This window comes from Rhea americana, unplaced genomic scaffold (assembly GCF_003343005.1).
Source record: "Rhea americana isolate MKP2758 unplaced genomic scaffold, rheAme1 scaffold_181, whole genome shotgun sequence".
Classification (NCBI taxonomy): Eukaryota; Metazoa; Chordata; class Aves; order Rheiformes; family Rheidae; genus Rhea; species Rhea americana.
Genome location: NW_028185939.1, coordinates 170729 through 183381, shown reverse-complemented (window position 1 = coordinate 183381; position 12653 = coordinate 170729). Strand labels below are relative to the sequence as shown.

General features: G+C 50.9%; 1 protein-coding gene across 2 annotated transcripts in view; it reads right to left on the bottom strand.

Annotated features, from left to right (window-relative positions):
• Nucleotides 1-12653, bottom strand: part of PKD1 (polycystin 1, transient receptor potential channel interacting) — a 59668-nt gene that overhangs the window by 3928 nt on the left and 43087 nt on the right. For both annotated transcript variants that reach the window (XM_085301906.1, XM_085301907.1), the window contains exons 30-43: nt 11815-11931; nt 11334-11383; nt 10664-10866; nt 9954-10059; nt 9163-9281; nt 7774-7976; nt 7140-7334; nt 6157-6296; nt 4506-4633; nt 3942-4110; nt 2858-2983; nt 2538-2712; nt 1612-1899; nt 123-257 (exon numbers count right to left, since the gene is read on the bottom strand). In XM_085301906.1, coding sequence (XP_085158032.1) covers nt 123-257; nt 1612-1899; nt 2538-2712; nt 2858-2983; nt 3942-4110; nt 4506-4633; nt 6157-6296; nt 7140-7334; nt 7774-7976; nt 9163-9281; nt 9954-10059; nt 10664-10866; nt 11334-11383; nt 11815-11931 — 2154 coding nt within the window. The remainder of the gene's footprint in view (nt 1-122; nt 258-1611; nt 1900-2537; nt 2713-2857; nt 2984-3941; nt 4111-4505; nt 4634-6156; nt 6297-7139; nt 7335-7773; nt 7977-9162; nt 9282-9953; nt 10060-10663; nt 10867-11333; nt 11384-11814; nt 11932-12653) is intronic.

The following is a 12653-nucleotide window of genomic DNA, read 5'->3' as shown; positions in this document are numbered from 1 at the left end:
GTGCAGGCTGGGCTTTGCTCACAGAAATGTCACAGGGGGGGGCATCAACCCTGGACAGACCTTGCTGACAATCAGCCACTCTGTAAGGTCAGACACAGAATGCCAGAAGCATTGGTAGTTACCAGGAAGCCAAGCTGTGCATACGCCAGGATGAGGACAGCGAACGCAAGCCCTGCAGCAGTCAGCTCCTTCACGGACTTCTGAATGGTTTTCCCAAACACGGACCATTGCCTGACAAAACGCAGCTGCTGGGCAGCCTAGGATCGAGAGAGACGATGGTGTTAAAATAGAGATCAGAGACCCAGTTGCAGAGGCTGCTGCAAGATCCTTCCAACACAGCATGTTACTGCAGAGCCTCTTCCGTGCCTTCCCAGCGCTGGCAGTGGAGCAGATGTTACAGTGCTGCCTGCTCTTGGACTGCATTTGCAGACTTGCAACAGGAAGGCAGACAAGTGCTGCATATATACTTAGTCCACAGGCTCAAGACACATGAGTGTCCAGTGTGATTAATGTGGATGCCCTGGTACTCTTGCCTTGCCTCTGGMCCCCAGACATTAGAGTATCTGCACTGCCTAGAACACCCCCAAGCTGCAGAGGGGGGTGTTGTAACTCCATTAAGAAAAAACACAGTAAACTTCAGAACAAGGGCTCCCATTGTGCGCCTCACCGCAACAGCCGTCACGCTGACGGCTGCTGAATTTGCCCCTTCCCCACGAGCTGYGGGTGGAGGTGACAGGAAAGTCCTGTCAGACTGACCCACACGTAAGCCCTGATGCATACCTCAGCCCTGGCCTCTTAACTGCTTCACTGCTGTCCAGCAAACTGTGTGTATGGGGTTACCTATCTCCCTATCCCATGCTCGCCCAGAGCACCTCTGAGAATCACCCATATTACAGTAGAACTCTAGTACTCGTAACTCTGCCATGTTACATATTTCTATTTAACACACATCGAATGCCTGGGCCTCTTGAATTTCTTTAAAGCAGCTACTGTCAATATTTGCTGCCACCCCATGCAGCACCAGACACACATCTTCCTCCTGCCTTTAAAACCCAATCCTCCATCCCTCCCCTTCTTTGAGGCATTTGTCTTAAGGGTCTTGAGGATCTCCCTAAAATATCTACAAGGCTGAGCAAAAACTGCGAAACTCTGGAAGGGCAGAGGAAGCCCTAATCAAGGGGCTCTTTGAATAAAATGACTATCAATCAGCTACATTAGGCTGACCTCTCCTCCCCTTCTGCAGTGTGCAGGGAACTGAGGGCTGAGAGAGGCTTTAGAGATTAACTGTTGCAGCAGAGTAGCTGGCAGGTGCGAGGCTGAGGAGTGCCTGGATACCGGAAAGGTTCAGCACTACCGCACTGGACAGGAAAGTCTGCTGCTGCCATGTGCTTCTGCCATCACTGCCTGTCACCTCTATCTTGCTCTAGGATCTGAAGGTGGGAGCAGCTGCTTTGCATTTGCCTGGCACAGCAGGGCCATGGTCCTACACTTGATTTTACTTCAAGATCCTTTGCTACCCTTACTCTGGACTGTGCAGGGAAGGAGACCTGGCGCAGATACGCCAAGCTCACACTTTGCCCATGTGGCACTCCCTTCCAGCTCTCTCCATACCTGTACAGTCAGGAGGAAAAGGAGGGAGGCAGCCAAGGTGCTGAAGACTGTGTTGAGAAAGGCCACCTGGTAGAAGTTGGTGAAACCCTTGCGGTTGTTGAGGTACTTGAGCCACTGCTGGTCGGCGAGGGTGGCTTGGCTGAGGTGCACCACCACAGTGCAGGTGGTAAGGAGGATGAAGACCCACTGGCCATAGTTGCCCCACAGAGTGAAGTAGGCCCTGCCTTCCTTCTTGATTGACAGCGACTCAGACACCACGAAGTAGACCACAAACATCATGAGGAAGACCTGGGGAAGGAGTGGAAAGTTTGCCAGGGAAGGACAGGACAATGCTTGACTGCTGCGCTGCACTGAAGGAGCCCACAGCACCCCAGGACAGCCAAAGCCTGACATTCAAGTTCTGCTGCCCCACAGCTAGAGCCCACTGCCCTGATTCCCTCCAGATCTTCCTCCAGCTCATCCAACACCCCACTCTCTCCTGTTCCAGAAACAAAGCTCCCTGCACTGGGGCCAGTGTAGGGAGTGCCCAGGTGGGAAAGGCAGGGCAGGCTCTGCCTACACCAAACCTTCAGCCAGCCAAGGAGGTGGAGGTCTTGACTGGCTCATGTCCCTACTGGGAAGAGAAAAACAAAGGCCTCAAGTTTCCACAGTGACAGGAATGAGCCCAATGAAGCATAAAGACTGAGCCAGAACCAGCAAATGCTCCCTAACAAGGGAAACCTCCTTCTTCACAGTAGCGCCAGGATTTTTACTGTGCACAGACCAGGCCTGGAAGCAGAGTGATGACAGCCATGGGGATGAGTGATCTCAGACAGGACAGCTTTAGTCTGAGGTGACCTATGCTGCGCTGCCAGGAGTCCAGGCCCCTGAAGCTCCCTCTGYGATGACCGAGGGAGAAGAGCAGAAAGGGGAAGTGCCGCACTGACCATCATGAGGAGCTGCAGCGTGACACCCCCGCTGAGCCGCAGCAGTGGGAAGGGGCTAATGGTGACAGCAGTCATGGCTTGGCCTGCCCCCAGGAACTCCAGCCGCAGTGTGATGGCAGCATGCAAGTCCACACTGGGGTTATACTGCATCAGCTCCACGAAGACTGCTCGGCTCCTGTGGAGGGGAGAAGAAGGGCTCAAGGTACYGGGACAACATCAGCCCTGGGATCGCAGATCCTCTCCTCCCCGTGACACCCCTGCTGTGCCCATTTAAAGTGTGKGTGACAAAAGAACATCTCCTTTGCCCCCACCACACTTACATGTTGTCGATCCACGTATGCTGCTGAAGGAAATCCAGCTGAGCTCTGCTTTCCTCCAGTGAAGCCCCCAATTCCTGGACATAACCACCACTATCATAGAAAGAGATGTAACCCCAGTACCAGACTCTGCAGAGGAAGAGGAATCAGACGGTGAGTGCTGAAGATGGAGGACAGAGCAGGACTGCCTGGGAGAAACTGTGTGGCAGACTGGGTGTACACRCTATCTCCCTATTTCCCAAGCCCCCCTCCGCATCCCCTGTCACACCTCCAAAAGTTAAGCCGAATTGTCTTCATTAGCGCACAACCCCTTGATCCTCATGACTGACTGCCCTGATTTGTCTCATCTCAGGAGCCAGTAGAACCAGAGGTACATTGATATATACACCACAGAAAAGTGCCTCCATAAAATCTGCCTTGTTTCATCCCAGCACCTACACTGCCCATCCTGAGCTGTCTGAGGGCACCAGCTGCCTCATTATTTCTTTCACTGAACAAGTTACAGATGCCCATTAATCTACTTTGGTGTTCCCAACCTCAGAACAGCCCCTGGCCCTGTGGTGTCCCAGACTTTGATGAACAAGCACTCAGGAATAAATAAGAGCAGAAATTAAATGCAATTAATTTTTTTGAGCTGATAAAGCTCAAAACCTGTAACCTGCTTTGGCAGGAAACTGAGCTAGTGCTGCCCTTTAGTCTCTACAAGGTGGCTCAGTTACCTTGTTCTGCAGTTTGTTCCTGCCCTTAAAGTTGCAGGGTTGCACTGTCTGCCCCTGGATCCCTGAGAACGGCACCATGCTGCTGTTCAGACAACTCATGGTCAAATGTGCATCTCCAGTAAGTTAGAGTGAGTGAGAACTACGTGATTCCCAACATTCAAACTGCCAGCACAGAAGTCAGTGCGGATACGTTCAGGGAAGGCCTTTGGCAGCTCTGTGTTTATTTTTTCTTTACTGGGCTCAGGGGCTGCAGTAAGCATTACTGAGGTGACAGCTGGGAACTACTTGGAGCACTAAAGCAACTGAAAAGATACACTGCCTTTGGCACACAGAGCAGGAAGTGCAGGCGCAGGCTGGCAGCTCCTTACCCAGTGAGGTCGGGAGGCGAGTAGGACCATGCAGCTGTCAAATTCCCAGCCGCCCTTTCCCAGCCAGCTGTGTAATCAGCGGTAGCAAAGCTGTGCGAGTTGGTGCAGTTCCTCCTGGCAGCTGCGCCCACCCCGCGGAGGAGGTCTCGAGCGGTGTGCTGGCACTCGGCTGAAATGAGACCAACATTATTATCTCGTAGGGAGCCCAAAGCATCTGGTCAACCAGCACTGGAGCACAAAACTGAGCTTTCACACTTATCTCTCTTCTTCCCAAGCCCCCCTCCACATCCCCAGTCACACCTCCAGAAGTCAAACCAACCCCACTTCATCAGTGCAAATCCCCTCCATCCTCATGGCTGACTGCCCTGGTTTGTCTCATCTCAGGAGCCAGTAGAACCAGAGGTACATTRATMTATATGTCACAGAGAAAAAAGAAGGTGCTTCTGTAACATCTGCCACGCTTCATTCAGACCCTTTGCTGCATCCAGACCCAGCCATTTCATTCCTTTAGAAGTGTCATTACCTGCCACATGACAGCAGAGCCCCGGGCCTTCGCCCACCTACCTTCTCGCAGCCGGAGCTGGCGCAGCCGGGCTGCTCCCAGTGTGGTACTGTAGCTCTCTTGACTTGACTGGTTGTTGTAGAGAAAAGGGAGGAATACYTGCGACATCCAGACCCAGAACTGATCTGACCTGCAACAAGAGGAAGATGAGAGGTAAAGCTTCTGCTACAGGCAGTCTCTGCATGATCTGAACATTTTATTTCCTCTTGGGTGGGCTTTGGACCTGGTAACCTGGGCTCCTCTCCTCCCAGGTGTTTGGCCAGCAGGCAGAGGCAGCATTTCCAATCACACTCCACCAGCTGTGCTGAGGTACAAGTGCCAGAAAAACGGTTATTAGACATACAAGAATTAAAAGAGACTGAATCAATTCAACACCATGCTTAACGCCCAGTGAGATCCTACAGACCTGGCAGAGACCAAGCAGGTGCCTGATYCCCTTGCCTCTTGGGCAGGCCAGCACACAGCCACGAAGAGAAGAGGATTGCTCAGCTCAGCTCATGTCAGCCCAGGTTCCCTGGGAGGTCAAACTGATTGCACGACGTTTCATCCCCACAAGTTCCTCTGAAGAAACAAGATGCCCCCAAAGTATCTCTGAGTCTGAGCTCAAAGATGAGCCCTAGACAGTGTAAAGGAGCTGTCAATRAAGTCCTGTTCCCTGGCATCTGATCTAGCCGTCCTTTTGGCATCAGTGCCTCACACTGCAAAAACCACATGGGATGGAGGAGGTGGGAACTGGATGAGGGATCATACCAGTGGGTCTGCAACAGTCCAAAGGAAATGAGCTGATTTTTAGAACCAGATTCCACTCTTCCTCTTTACACCACTGTCATCCCAGTAATTCCATTGAGTTCAGCAGAATCATTCCCACTTCATGTTGTTGTGAATCAAAATTTCTATGAGTGTGTGGCAACGAACAAGCCAAATTTTATTTGCACAGAACAATCAAGAGGTCTGTAGTGAGTCGGGTGCAAGGACGCAATTAATTCTAGGTTGCCATTTTGATGTCATTCTGAACGGTCAGAGTTTACGGCAATGTGGAAACTCAGCTGAAAAATTTTAATCTAGTTGAATTGTATGTGCAGAGAAAGGGAGGGAAGGKCTTTGTATTTGTATGAGATGTTATTTTTGGTTCTCGTGATCCTGTTTACAGCTAAATCTTATTTAAAGTTGTAGATTTTGCAAATAGAACAAACTTGTGTCCTCTTGCCCAGATACAGAAAGATAAACATCTGTAATTCAAAGTCCTTTCCCATTGAGAAGGTCTTTGAAATGCAAAGGAATKAAAGCTCTCAATCCCTGTAAGTCCTTGTGTTTTCCAGTGGAGAAGCTGAGCCATAGGGAAAGGAAGGAACCTGCTTGCTGCCATGCAGTGCCCTACTGCTATTTGTGAGTGCTCCAGCTCCACAGAGACATCAGCGCTTTCCACAAAGCTCAGGACCTCTCTCCTTTAAGTGACTGCAGAGCATGATCCCAACAGCCAATTCCACCYGGAACAGGGCAGCCAGAGCCAGACATTTCTGCCTTGCTGTGCTCTACTAATGGCAGAAGGAAGGAAGTAAGCCTGCTCACTGACTCCTTGTTGCAACCCTGCACAGCTTATCTGAGTTAAAGCAACATCTTGTCCCTCCCCATCCCTGAGCCCTTTGTGGTTACCTCTTGATGCGGAGGAATTCATTGCTGCCCAACTGCTGCTTGATGGAGCTTTGCAAAAGGAAGGTCCTACTGTTGCGGGAGGCATCTCCATAGTTGGTGAGCAGGATCACCAGCAGGAACAACATGTAAATGAGRAAATTCTGGCAAGCAGAGAAAAGAAAGGGAGATCACATTCAAGAACAGCAGTAGGCTTGGATCCCAACCCTGTTCCTGCCACAAATCAACACTTTCTACCAGTTACCATGCAGCAGGATTGGGCCTCAAAAAATGCTCTGGGTTTTTTTTCCCTCCCATATGAGAAGCTGTTTAAAATGAAAGTCAGACCACAGGCTTATAACAATACTCTCTTTTCAAGGCAGCCAGCCCAGCATCACATGTTTCAGTTGACATGCATTGCACAACCTCCCTGTACTAGCTCCTATATGCTGGCAGCTTGGCTTATACAACAGTTATGAGAGTTTCTATCCTTTAAAGGGACATCACTCAGTTAAAAATAACTCAATTCCTTTAGAGTGGGTGTGTATTTCCAGCACCAGTGCAGAAGACTAGCACTGAATTATCTGTGAAAAGATCAAAATTCCTGCTCCCATGTGGGGAGTTGTGTTTTTCACAAGACTCAGTTAACGCACTGTCTTGGGTACTGCTCCAGAGCTGGCACACTCTCCACACTGCAAGCCTTTCTCTAACCTCAAACACCTGAACTACTGCATGCTACACAAACACTTTCTGTTCCAAATTGGATGAATGGCAATCCCCAGTTACAGTTCTGCTTTCCAACCACGTCAGAGCTCAGGGAACTTCACAGAGAAGATGGATGTCACTATCTGCTTTCTCAGATGGAGGAACTGAGGCAGAGACTGGGAACAAGTGCCTGCTAGCTCAGGGATCAGAGATGGATTGTGCAGCCCGTACAAAATGCATCTCAGCTCCTGATGCCAGCACTCTACGGCTGCCTTAGACACTATGTGTATCACAATACACACCTTCAGCATCTTGTGCAATAGTTTGACCTTCTTAGCCTCCTCCTTGGCCTGGAAAAGGGCAAACCCCTGCGGAGGTCGGACTTTGCTGATCTTCTCAGAAACATGCTCAACAAACGGATGTTCCACCAAGGTGTCGTCTTCCTCCGGGTGCAAGCGCTTGGCAACCAGTGAGAAATAGAGGGCTTCCAGCAGAACCTGGGAGAAACAAGAGGTGTCACGAGCATGCAGAGAGCGCCAGCCCAGGTGGACTCCTGCAGGCAGCAGCTCCTGTTTGCCTTTGAGCATGGGTACAGACAGTAAGCACAGCACTGCAGCAGAATACTGCCTTGGAGCAGCTGGACTTCCCCTAGAACAAACTGCCACTAGCACTACCTCTCCCAGTGCTGCTAGTGTGCGTCCCTTCACCACCTGCAGGGATTTGAAGATGGGGGAGATAATTCAATCCACTCAGTGTCCATCGTGAGTTGATTAGTATCTGGACAAGCTATTTATTACAGCTACAGATCCCTAGGGACTTACTAATCTGGACTGGATGGATGCTAGCAGTCACAGGAAAGTGTGTGCACATGTGCGTGTGTGCRTACACACATGCATGCAGACAACGTGCTTGTGCACTCCTTTACTCTCTCCTTACCTTCAGGGGCTCCCAGACCAAGAAGGATGCCAAAAAGCTGAATATCCCTGAGATGAGCCACATGAGGGCAACGCTGGAGGAAAAGCCCACACCAATCCACACAGAGACCCCAGTGGAGGTGGCAAAGAGGAGGAGACTGATGCYGTGAGCCAGATAGGAACACCAGGGTGGCAGCAAGCGCTTCCTGAATGTTTGGTCTGTAACTGGGGAAGGGAAGGAAAACAAGAGTAAATATCACTGCAAAAGGCACAGGAAGGGCTGAACAATGACTTATCCCAGCAGAGTACTCGCCAGCAGTCCTGAGTGAGTTTGGAGGGATTGTCCCAGACATCATACACTAAGTAGCAACAGCAACAGCACACTGAAACACAGTCAGCATCAGAACAGCAGCTTCCCATATGCAGACAGGACAGAATGGGCAGCAGGAAGAGATGGTATTTAGAGGCTGGAATCTGTTCCCTGTTTTCCAACAGCGCCCCAGGAAATCAGGAATGTCCAGGACTAGACTGGCTGGAGGTGCTAACCCCAAAACCCATTAACAGCTGCAGACTTGTGGAGACCAGAGATGCTCTCACAACTGCTGATCTTTCAGACTGCCAAGACACCCTGGCCTTGGGCTTCCTCAGACACAACTTCTTTCGTCCACCCATGTGAATAAGTGTTGGCACAAAGATACTACAGACATTCATCAAGCAAGAGGAACTGATGGATTTTAACAGACCCAAGAGGATTGCTGCTGTGTCCAATTTTCTGCGCTGCAGCCTGCTCTAGAGCAGCTGTGCCTCAGGAAGCTGAAAGCTCATGCTAAAAGAGCTGACACTTAACTTCTCCACAGGGCCTGACACCAGAGCACTTACGCCACCCAGATCTTCCCAGGGCATGACAGTCTGTTCCCTGCCTTGTGCAACCCTAGCTGGCTGGCTATTATCTTGCATGACCCCGTAGAAAGCATCTCTTTTCCTTTTCTTTGTCTTGTTTATTGGTTTGAACTTTCATTGGCATTTGACCCCCTTTCCCCTCTGATTATGTACAAAGACCCTGGCTCTTCCTCCTTAGGAAGGCTGAATGAAATAACTGATGTCTACAGAGGTCTACAGAGAGCAAAGCAATGGGGGAAGKAGTGAGTGGAGCTTCCCTAGGGTGTACAGTAGGGGATACCACAGAACAAATGGTGGCCTAGAATTTATTGGGATCCAGGGCTCAGAGAAAAGTTGGCCCAAACTGGCAGCAAATAGCAAACATATCCCAAGGAAGAGAGCTGCCTCTCCTAAGTCTCCTTGTCTATATCCTCCTCCCAGCTGCTGTTGTGTGTGACGCCCCCTCTTCTGCATGTCATCAACCTCCCTGCACCAAGCCCCAATGCCAGACACAGCTCTGCAGCCCTGGTACCTGTCCACGTCGACTTGGCTGATCTGCTCACTTCCCTAGGAGGGGCTGCCACATTCTGGCCTTTGTCATTCAGCTTCTGCATCATGACGGTCTCAACCTTCTCCCCAAACACACTGGACCTGCCAAGGCAAAGTGGTGCTATTGGTGAGCTGCGCCAGTGCTGCCTCTGCAGTGAGTAGGCTAGCTCCAAGGCAGACTGAACTCCAGCACTAACACTGGTATGATGGCCTGTGTCCATTCAGAAGCACTTTCTTCTTCTAATGAAGTGGGCTCAGGTTGTTGAGGCGACTGGACACTCTGTTCTGTGTCTCACGGGAAGCTGGAAGTCCTTCCCCTCCCTGACCCTGCTGCTCTGCCCTGGCTACCCAGCAATGAGCTACCAGTCCGGCTGGGCAGAGATTTGGGTCCCAAAGCAGGGTGGCTCTGGGCACAGTGATATAGCAGAGGTTCAAATCCCCTTCTCCCTTCTGTCAGTGCTGTGAACAGAACCAACATGCTGGTACTTCGTCGGCAGTCCACAAAGCTCCAGAGGCACTTCTTCAGCCAGGGGTATATTCCAAGTGGATCCTGGAAGGGCAAGAAGTGCTCTCCTGGAGCTCTGGCTGTGGGGACTGCAAGAATTGGGGCCAGCAAGAACACGGTGCCTGCACAACAAGGCTGTCCTAGGCATTTGCAATGTTGCAAAGCCCAGAACAGCTCACGGTTGGGTGCGGCTGGCTGGACGGAGAGCAAGGAACACGAGGCACTGGCTTGGCCTGTCTTGTCTGGGGGACCACTCCCCGAATACTTACAGGCCTGAGATCAGATCTGTTTCAGCCCTCAAGTATGGCCCTACGTCCTGAGARTGGGAGATGCCACTAGATCCATCTGCTAGGATCTGCCGTATCAGATCCTCATCTGGGAAAACAGGAGAGCGAGAACATCAGTGATGGGAGCACAGCACACAATATTGCACCATGAGACAGTTCTGCCTATGATCAACTGCTGTTTGTGGAGCCAAGTGTACATAGTTATGGAATCCTTCTCCATGGGATGGGCCCATCCTCCCTCCCTGTCTTCTGGCTYCTGTCTACTCCCATTTGTCTGTGGAGGCTGGCATGAAACTGCTGGTATAGAAGGCCAAGCTCTTCTCCTGCAGCCATTTACACAAGTCCAGAGACACACTATGGCCTCGCAACCAGTGGAGTGCTGAYTGCTTGCAACATTCAGATCCCCCGGGAACATGTCTCTCTTTGCTCCTAGTTTGCTGCCAGTGTAGTGACCATTCACTTCAGACTAATCCACATCCATCAGGATTTCTGCTTCCCAGACTGAGTTCCCCATTAAGAAAATTTGACTCTCCTCCCTGGCCCCTCAAATAGGAGCCAGCAGCAATAGCAACAGGCTCTGCTATTCTGCCTCTCCAGAGCTGATCCAGGGCTCCCAGGGACCAGATTGCTCCTGCTGCACCTCCCTGGGATGTTTTCACCCTAGCAGAGAGCAACACTGCTCACACACTCACCTGAGGCAGAGAAATACCGAGGTTGCCCTTGGTGAACGCCAAGTGACATGCTGTCCTCCTCAGTTGCCAGGGGGCCCTCAAGCCCAAGGTGGCGGCTGGCCCGGCCTCTCTTCAACTTCTGAATAGTGTTGCCCATGATGGAGGGATCACTGAGGAGGTCTGGCCAGCTGAGCAGGGCCTCGCTGGAGGGCCACCGCACAAGGCTGCAAGAAGACAGAGGAGTAGTGTGCAATCAGGCATGCATGGGGAACAGGAAGCAGGAGAAAGGCAATTGTGTGGGTGTGKAGTCCTGCCGAGAAGGGGAACAGCTATGGGAGCACAATCTCCAAACTACCAGCATGCAACTTTATTGTGATCTGCAGGGGACTCTGGGTTACTATTTAGATATAGCCTTTGCAGGAACACAGCTGGTGAGGACTAGACTTCCTCAACTCTCTGGCAACAAATAGTTATCAGCTCTAATAAAAAACAGGCAAGCAGCACTCCACACCTGCAGGCAATTGGCCTTTGATGACTCTCCAGTCTCCCACCCAAAACATAACATAAGCTGTGAAACAGTGTTTCACATTTGTTGGCCTGCAGCACTGGAAAAGGTGAAATGACATGTGGGAGGCTGAAAGCAGAAAAAACAATGAATTCTTGTTTGCTCCGATCTCCAAAATCTACTTACCTTTTGGAGTCTTCCAGGAACAGATCTGTTTTGGTTTGCTCAGAAAAGGCCTGTAGAGCAAGTGGGAAGTATTTCAGGTACGTGACACAGATGATGCCCAGTTAGAGCAGCAGGCAGTTAATACAGCTTCACCAGGGGTCACTGGAAACCTGGAGCCTGAGCTGCCCTTAGCCCAGGGTCCACACCTCCAGGTGCCTCCTGTCCTCCAGGGGATTATGTCCAGACACACTGTGAAGATCCATGCTCTCAAATAAAGAACAATAACTGGATACCAGCTTGTGCTCAGTACCTGAGGATGGCCTGAAGGGRTTGTGAGGCAGAAGAGGAAGGGTTGTGGCTCTCCCCAGTCACCAGTATTTGCAAGTGGCAAATGTGCATCAGTTCTTACACTGACAGCCAAAGATGGACACTGTGCCCGTGCGGGGAACAGAAGGGCTGTGGGGAGCACACAGATCCATGCAACCTGTCCAGCTTTCATTACCTCTGCCCGAAGTCCTGGGAAGGTGAGGAAGGAACTCTCCAGGATTGAGGAGTCCAGGTAGTTGTCGATCTCCAAGGACTGCTGGTCTGAGTGAGTCAGGGTGTGGTTAATGGAGACCTGTGGGAGACAGAAAGGCTTGACCAGAGAAGGAATGGGTGGAGGTGACAATGTTGCTGTGGCTCAGAGCCTACAGCTCAGCCCACTCTACCATGCCCAACTCACTGCTATGCTGAGGAGTTCCATACTTCTAGACGCAGGGCCAAGGGATCCTGACCTGCACAGCAGGGCTGAGAAAAGGCACATGCAGGTCCCCCACTTCCTCCCAGACACCTTGGGCACTGTGTTACATTACCACAGCCAAGGTTGTTCCAGGCACAGGCTCCCAGGAAGCTGTGTAAGTTTGTAACATCCTGCAAAGCAGGGAGTACTTACAGGAACAACAAATACCATCAATAACTGAGCTGGCTGTGATATCTAACAGGGTTGCCAATTGTCTCTAACTAGTCATTAAATCCCCCGCTAATCCTTTCACAGCTGCATAACCACAGCTCTGCTCACACAGCTAAATTTGTACCTAGGGCAGGTATTTCATTAGAAATGCTCCAATGAGCCTCTCTCTAGCTCCTGCCAACACAGCAAAGGGTCACTCCTTTAAATGGTATTTGAGTACCTATTGCATACTGAAATGAAGAGGTAGTATGTGCCTAAATAGCTTTTAAAATCTGCCCTTTTGGGATCCGTCTGGGCATTGCCAGAATCCAGTATCACACAGCACATGCCTAAGGGGGTGATCTTTTCCTGTAAGGTCAGGGGCTGCTCCCAGTTCAGCAGGAAGGCAG